This window comes from Sapajus apella, unplaced genomic scaffold (assembly GCF_009761245.1).
Source record: "Sapajus apella isolate SASKATOON/1434 unplaced genomic scaffold, GSC_monkey_1.0 scaffold22, whole genome shotgun sequence".
Taxonomy (NCBI): domain Eukaryota; kingdom Metazoa; phylum Chordata; class Mammalia; order Primates; family Cebidae; genus Sapajus; species Sapajus apella.
The window spans coordinates 15,883,066-15,891,404 of record NW_022436962.1 but is presented as its reverse complement, the minus strand read 5'-3'; the positions used below and the strand labels follow the sequence as shown (position 1 = coordinate 15,891,404).

Genomic DNA, 8,339 nt, shown 5'->3' with positions numbered 1-8,339 from the left:
GGTGTGTGCCTGTCGTGCCAGCTATTTGGAAGGCTGAGGTGGGGGTTCATCTGAGCCCGGGAGGTTGAGGCTGCAGTGGACTGTGATCAAGTCACTCACTGTACTCTAGCCTGGGTGACAGAGTGAGACCTTGTCTCAAAAAAAAAAAAAAGTTTCAAAGCCCTTTTCAGTCTAATGCTCTCCCAATGGAGCTATTTTGGGCAGCTCTTCAAAGCTGCTTTCAAAGTCGTGGGTTGAACATATTACTTATCTCCATGTAAGAGATTGCAAAATGGATGAATTAGCAGTTGAAATTGTCCTGTTCCTATGTCACTTACAGGACCAGTTTCACAGGCATGAGACCCAAACAGTCACATAGGGCCCTTTGCTCAGAGGGTCTCACAATTGGCTGAAAGTTTTACTGACATTAGCTTGAAAGCCTCGATTGTTTGTTAATAAAGCGTCCAGCATTTTTATTTTCACTGGACCCTACAAATTATGTAGCCAATTCTAGTCAAATAGCAAGTAAACAAGATTAGTAATTGGGGAGAAAAGATATTTTATCAAATTGAACAAAACTTTTTTCAAAGTGCTTTTTAATGTGATAAAGTTACCACTTATTGAGGGTTGGTTGAATTAAGCTCTTGATATTTATTAGCTCATTTCATCCTTATGACACTGTGAGTTGGATATTATTTTCATTTAATACATTAACACATGAGGAAACTGAGGCCCAGAGAAGGTAAGTAACTTAAACAAGGTCATATAGTTAGGAGGCAGCATAGGTAAATATTAATGAAATCTTTTTTACTTAATAAATATGCTTTTACCACTAGACTCTATTGCTGTGTCTATTTTGTTTTATTTAGCTACAGTTGTAATAAGAGTTTGAATTTTGTTATCTTCATGGTGAACTTTTAACTAAGACATCTATGTTTTATTTGCAGTTCAACTATAAAACGGGCTTTTAACAAAATATGAATTAACTCAGGCTGGTGGTGGTGGCTCACACCTGTAATCCCAGCACTTTGGGGGGCTGAGGCAGGCAGATCACTTGAGGTCAGGAGTTTGAGGCCAGCCTGGCCAACATGGTGAAACCCCCGCCAATCTCTACTAAAGATACAAAAAAATTAACCTGGCATGGTGGTGCACACCTGTAGTCCCAGCTACTCAAGAGGCAAAAGCACGAGAATCGCTTGAACTTAGGAGACGGAGGTTGCAGTGAGCTGAGATCAAGCCACTGCACTCCAGCCTGCATGACAGAGCGAAACTCCATTTCAAAACTGACAAACAAAAACAGGCAATTGACAAACTAAACTTTTTATTATTATTTTATTTATTTATTTTGAGACAAAGTCTCACTCTTGTTACCTAAACTGGAGTGCAGTGGTGTGATCTCAGCGCACTGCAACCTCAGCCTCCTGGATTCAAGCAATTCTCATGCCTCAGCCTCCCAAGTAGCTGGGATTGCAGGCCCATGCCACCATGCCCAGATAATTTTTGTATTTTTAGTAGAAACGGGGTTTCACCATGTTGGCCAGGTTGGTCTCAAACTCCGGACTTCAAGTGATCCGCCCGCCTCGGCCTCCCAAAGTGCTGGGATTACAGGCGTGAGCCACCTCCCCCAGCCTTAATTGTCTCTTACTGGTCTCTTCCATGATGCTGAACTCAAACTCCAGACATTAGTGTAAAAGTTATGGTTCTAAGTTCAATGATTTCCCAAGGGAAACAGGAAACAAAAAGATAAAATGGGGAAGCTGCACATGCCGGAGATGGAAAACTTAAACTGCAGTTCAGTAAAAAAACATTTTGTCTCATATTCTTTACCTTTAAAAGGAAGTTTATCTTATCCTGTTAAAATTCCCAGAAACAATGCCAGGCGCAGTGATTCACGCCTGTAATCCCAGCACTTTAGGAGGATGAGGCGGGTGGATCCCTTGAAGTCGGGAGTTCGAGACCAGCCTGGCCAACATGGGAAAATCCCATCTGTACTAAAAATACAAAATTAGCCAGGCATGGTGGCACATGCCTGTAGTCCCAGCTACTTGGGAGGGTGAGGCAGGAGAATTGCTGAACCCAGGAGGCGGAGGTTGCAGTGATTGGAGATCACCCTTGCACTCCAGCCTGGGTGACAAGACCAAAACTCTGTCTCAGAAACAAACAAGCAAAAAATTTCCAGAAACGAATGTAGGAGTGTTAGGTTCTCTCTGACATACTGGGTTAGAGAAAAATATCTTTTCTTGTTTCTGCTAGTCCTTAAATTGGGGTGCAGACCTAAGCTCAACTCGTAGCCTGAGGCAGAGTTCTCAAGTGAGACACACTTGGATCAGCCAGTCCACTACTGGGCATGAGAATAAATGTTGTTGTATGCTGCTGAGTTTTGCAGCATCATTCTGGCAATAACCGCCTAAGACAATTCTTTGCCATCTTTCAGAAAATCCCAGTCTTCCATGTGGCTCTGGAAAGGAGGAAGGCAACAAAACATTTGGCATTCTCTCCTAAAGCATTTCCATTTTCTACAGGTGTAAATGCTTGTTAGGTTTATGTGTTAGGCAGAGAGCTTTGAAAAGATACCTCTTCTTTGCTTATTTAGGAATGAAAAATTGATGGCTCCGGTAGCTTTCCTAAAAGAATGTATGTTTGCGTGATTTTTGTCACTTCAATGTGTTTCAAAGTGTTATTATAAAAATAAAGCAAAAACAATCTAAAGTCTAGCAATAAAAAGAATAATTAATGTCAGGCTCGGTGGCTCACACCTGTAATCCCAGCACTTTGGAAACCTGAGGTGGGTAGATCGCTTGAACTCAGGAGTTTCAGCCCAGGCTGGGCAACATGGTGAAACCCTGTCTCTACCAAATATACAAAAAAATTAGCTGGGCATGGTGGTGCATGCCTGTGGTGGTCCCAGCCACTCCAGAGACTGAAGTTTGGAGGATCACTTGAGCTCAGGAGGCAGAGGTTGCAGTGACCCAAGATCATGCCACTGGATTCTGTCTGGGTGACAAAATGAGACCCCATCTCAAAAGAAACAAACAAAAAGAAAAGGTGGGGCCAGGCACAGAGGCTTATGCCTGTAATCCTAGCACTTTGGGAGGCCGAGGCGGGTAGATCACGAGGTCAGGAGTTCAAGACCAGCCTGGCCAAGATGGTGAAACCCCATCTCTACTAAAAATACAAAAAAATAGCCTCGCGTGGTGGCAGGTGCCTGTAATCCCAGCTGCTTGGGAGGCTGAGGCAGAGAATTGCTTGAACCTAGGAGGCGGGAGGTTGCAGTGAGCCAAGATGGTGACACTGCACTCCAGCCTGAATGACTGAGACTCTTTCTCAAAAAGAAAGAAAGAAAGAAAGAAAGAGAGAGAGAGAGGAAGGAAGGAAGGAAGGAAGGAAGGAAGGAAGGAAGGAAGGAAGGAAGGAAGGAAGGAAGGTAGGTGGTGTCTCCCACTCCAAAATAATTTAAAAGACCGAGTGCAGTGGCTCATACCGGTAATCCCAGCACTTTGGGAGGCCAAGGCAGGTGGACCACGAGGTTAAGAGATCGAGACCATCCTGGCCAACATGGTGAAACCCCATCTCTACTAAAAATACAAAAATTAGCTGAGTGTGGTGGCACTCGCCTGTAGTCCCAGCTACTTGGGAGGCTGAGGCAGGAGAATCACTTGAACATGGGAGGCGAAGGTTGCAGTGAGCCGAGATGGCGCCACTGCACTTCAGCCTGGTGACAGAGAGAGACTCTGCCTCAAAAAAACAAAAACAAAAGAATTTAAAATTAAAATTAAATTTTAAAAGAGAAAAAAACTATAAATCCACATGTTAGACTATTACATTATCAAATATTACATTTTTGTTACTAATGACCCACGTAAATACATGAAATATTCTCACAATAACAACATTAAAGTGAAAGAAAATCAAGGCTTGTAAGTAATATACTATTTTCTCATTCATTCAAATATTTATCAACCACCTAATATTCATTAGGCAATGTGCTAGGTACTCAGCCAAATTTTATGTAAGAGCTTTATTGAGTGGTCATTGACATACAATAAACTGCCCATGGTTAAAATGTACAGTTTGATGTTTTTGACATATGCATACACCCAGGAAATCTTCACCACAATTAAGATAATAAACATATCCATCAGCCCCAAAAGTTTATTCATATCCCTGCCTGTCACCCTTGCTGCCTGCCTTTCCCCATTCCCAAGCAGCCGTTGATTTTCATTTGTCACTGTAGGGGACTTCATATTTCCTAGCTTTTTTTTTTTCCCGACACAGGGACTTGCTCTGTTGCCCAAGCTGGAGTGCAGTTTTGTGATCACAGCTCACTGCAACCTCCACCTCCTGGGCTCAAGCCATCCTCCCACCTCAGCCTGTTGAGTAGCTGGAATTACAGGCAGGCGCCACCACACCTAAGTTCTTGAATTTTTTTTGTAGAGACAAGGTCTCATTATGTTGCTCAGGCTGGTCTTGAACTCCTGAGCTCAAGCAGTCCTCCTTCCTCAGCTTTCCAAAGTGCTGGGAGTACAGGCATGTGTGACCATGCCCAGCCTAGTATTTCCTAGAGTTTTATATGCATGGAATCATACACTGTACATTCTCATTTGGCCGTTTTTTGTTGTTTTTTTTTTAACTCAGCATAGTTATTTTGAGATTCAGCCATGTCATTGTGTTTATCAACAATATGTGAACACTGCTCAAATATATATACTGATGAATTAGCATTTCAGGTAAAAGAAATATATCTATATTATATAAATATATTATATACATATAATATATATAAAAATATATTTTATAACTCAGTGTCTATTGTGTACAATTACCATAATTTATTTGTTTATTCTGCAGGTGATGGACGTTTGGGTTGTTAGAACTTTTCAGCTCATAAAAATAAAGCTGTGGGCTGGGCCTGGTGGCTTTGCTCACACCTGTAATCTCAGCACTCTGGGAGCCAAGGCAGGGGGATCCCTTGAGCCCCAGGAGTTTAAGACCAGCCTTAGGAACATAATGAGACCTCATCTCTACAAAAAATAAAAACAAAAATAGCCAGTTGCTTTGGCCTGCACCTGTAGTCCCAGCTACTCAGGAGGCTGAGGTGGGAAAGTGGCTTGAGCCTGGGAGGTCGAGGGTGCAGTGAGCCATGGTCATGCCATTTCACTCTTGTCTGTCTCAAAAATACTTAAATAAAACTAAAGCCGTGTAAAAAAATTTTTTTAAGCTCTGATGAACATTTATGTGTTAGTTTTCATGTGTACAGATATATTTCTTTATGCATGTATGTGGAGAATAAATATCTAGAAATGGATCATGTGATAGGAATATGTTTAACTTTTTAAGAAGCTGCATGATTATTTTCCAAAGATATTGTACAACTTTACATTCTCACTAGGAGCACATGAGAGTTCCAGTTTCTCCATGTCTTTGCTAACACAAAGATAGTTTGGTCAGTCTTTTTCATTTCAACCACTCTAGTGATATGTAGTGGTACCTCATTGTAGTATTTATTTACACTTTCCTAGTGACTGATGATGCTGAATGTATTTTGTATTTTTTTTTATTTTTTGAGACAAAATCTTGTTATGTCACCCAGGCTGGAGTGCAGTGGCATGATCTTGGCTCACTTTAACCTCTGCTTCTCAGGTTCAAACGATTCTGCTGCCTTACCCTCTTGAGTAGCTGGGATTAAAAGCACACACCACCATGCCCAGTTATTTTGTTGCTGTATTTTTAGTAAAGATGAGTTTTTGCTATGTTGGCCAGGCTGATCTCAAACTCCTGACCTCAGGTAACCCACCTGCCTCAGCCTCCCAAAGTGCTGGGATTACAAGTATGAGCCACTATGCCCGACCCCATTTCTTTGTCTGCTGGCTTCTGTTATTGCTTGTTGAAGAGTCAGCTGTTGGTCCAATTGTCCCTCCTTTGATTCTCTGGTTGCTTTTAAGATTTTCTTTTTAGTTCACTGTAATCTCAGAGTGGGCTTTTAAAAACATCCTGACTGGTATTGTTTGAGCTTCTTGAGACTGTTGACTTTATCACTGTATCATTTATCGGTTCTGAATATTTCTCAATCTTTACAAATCTTGCTCTGTCACCCAGGCTGTAGTGCAATGGCACAATCTCAGCTCACTGCAACCTTTGCCTTGCAGGCTTAAGTGATCCTCTCATCTCGGCTTTCCAAAGTGTGGGATTATAGGCGTGAGCCACTGCACCTGGCCACCCCTTTTTTTTTTTTTTTTTTTGAGACAGAGTCTCACACTGTCACCTGAGCTGGAGTACAATGGCCTGATCTCACCTCACTGCAGCCTCTGCCTCCTGGGCTCAAGCGATTCTCCTGCCTTAGCTTCCCGAGTAGCTGGATTACAGGTGCCCACCACCACACTCAGCTAATTTTTTGTTTAGTAGAGATGGAGTTTCACTAAGTTGGCCAGGCTGGTTTGGTCTTGAACTCCTGGCTTCATGATCTGCCTGCCTTGGCCTCCCAAAGTGCTGGGTTAATAATAATAAAACAGTGAGGTGTGCTCTCCAGGCACGGTAGCTCACACCTGTAATCCCGGCATTTCGGAAGACTGAGGTGGGCAGATCACCTCAAGCCAGGAGTTTGAGACCAGCCTGGCCAACATGACAAAACCCCGTCTCTACTAAAAATACAAAAAGCCAGGCATGGTGGTGCACACCTGCAATTCCAGCTACTCAGGAGGCTGAGGCACGAGAATCACTTGAACTGGGAAGGTAGAGGTTGCAGTGAGCCGAGATCACACCATTGCACTCTAGCCTGGGTGACAGAGCAAAACGCTGTCTAAATAAATAAATAAATAAAAAAGTGAGGTGGGGTGGGAGGTGTGGTGGTGGTAGTGCTATTTTATGGAAGGAAAAACAAGAAACTGATAAACGTGATTGTGAATACTGGCTTCTAAGTCAAAAAGACAATTGATAGTATTTTTTCATTTGCTTGTAGGACACCAAGAATCACTTGACGATTGGTTTGTGAGCATAATGGCATCTACAAACAAAATCAGTGAAATAATTAAAAAACATGGAGTAAGCAAACAACGTCTCCTGGAGGAGATAAACAGAAAGCGTGAATCCAACTGCTTGGTGGAACGAAGCAATGAAGTCAGCTTACTGAGAGCTCAAAAGAGGCACTTCCCGGGTGCTTATCAGTCCTCTACTCATACCACAGCCAAAGAGCCTGTTCCTGAAAGCGGCAGGAGCTCCTGGGTCAAGCTGAGTCTCCTTGCTCATGTGGAGAGGAAGCACTTTCCACCAAAAAGTAAGATGTTATGATAAGGTTTTTGTTTTCAGATGGAGTTCCGCTCTTGTCACGCAGGCTGGAGTGCAATGGCATGATCTCAGCTCACTGCCACCTCATCCTCCCAGGTTCAGGCTAGTCTCCTGCCTCAGCCTCCCAGGTAGCTGGGATTGCAGGTGCCCACCACAGCCAGCTATTTTTTTTGTATTTTTTAGTAGAGACAGGTTTTCACCTTGTTGGTCAGCCATGCTGGTCTCAAACTTCTGACCCCAGGTGATCCACCCATCTCAGCCTCCCAAAGTGCTGGGATTACAGGCATGAGCCACCAGGCCCAGCCTATGATAGGATTCTTAACCAATTGATAGGCAGGATTTGTAGGTATTCCTAAGAATTCTGAGGAATAATCTCTGGGGCTGAAAGACGTCCCTGAGTATTGCCCTGGTATGTCATAAAGGCAATCTGTTTAAAAGTAAAACGGTCATTCAACTAGGCTGGTGGATTGTAAGATCTATTACAGAACAGAGACTCTTTTTTTTTTTTTTTTGGGGGGGGGGGGTTTTGTCTCTTTTTCCCAGGCTGGGGGGGCAGGGGGGGAGCTCGGCTCACCGCAACCTCCGCCTCCTGGACTCAGGAAATTCTCCTGCCTCAGCCTCCTGAGTAGCTGGGATTACAGGCACGTGCCACCATGCCCAGCTCATTTTTTTGTAGTTTTAGTAGAGACGGGGTTTCACCATGTTGACCAGGATGGTCTCGATCTCTTGACCTCGTGATCCACCCGCCTCGGCCTCCCAAAGTGCTGGGATTACAGGCTTGAGCCACCGCGCCCGGCCCGAGACTCATTTTTTTATGCATACAGAATCCCAGGCCCCAGCTGCAGGCTGTCTCATTCAGTAGGCTGTAGGGAAGTGCCTGGAAATCTGCATTCTCAGAAGACTAAGGTGATGCTGATGCCAATCACCTGAGAACCACATTTTGAGAAGAATTGTTACAATAATTACAATAGACCACAAAAACTTCAGAGACCTACCATCTCATCAGTTTCTCTGGCCTTTATAAACATTTCATATGCAAAACTGAGGTGCAATGGAAATCCTTTTGATGACCAAACATC

The 8,339-nt window shown here is 43.4% G+C and overlaps 1 protein-coding gene across 1 annotated transcript; it reads left to right on the top strand.

Moving 5' to 3' along the window:
• The first annotated feature begins 6,901 nt into the window (after positions 1 to 6,901).
• On the top strand, positions 6,902 to 7,323 carry SPATA45 (spermatogenesis associated 45). Its single transcript, XM_032289186.1, has one exon. It carries the CDS (start codon positions 6,973 to 6,975, stop codon positions 7,261 to 7,263), a length of 291 nt encoding a protein of 96 aa, XP_032145077.1. The 5' UTR covers positions 6,902 to 6,972; the 3' UTR covers positions 7,264 to 7,323.
• The last annotated feature ends 1,016 nt before the right edge of the window (positions 7,324 to 8,339 follow it).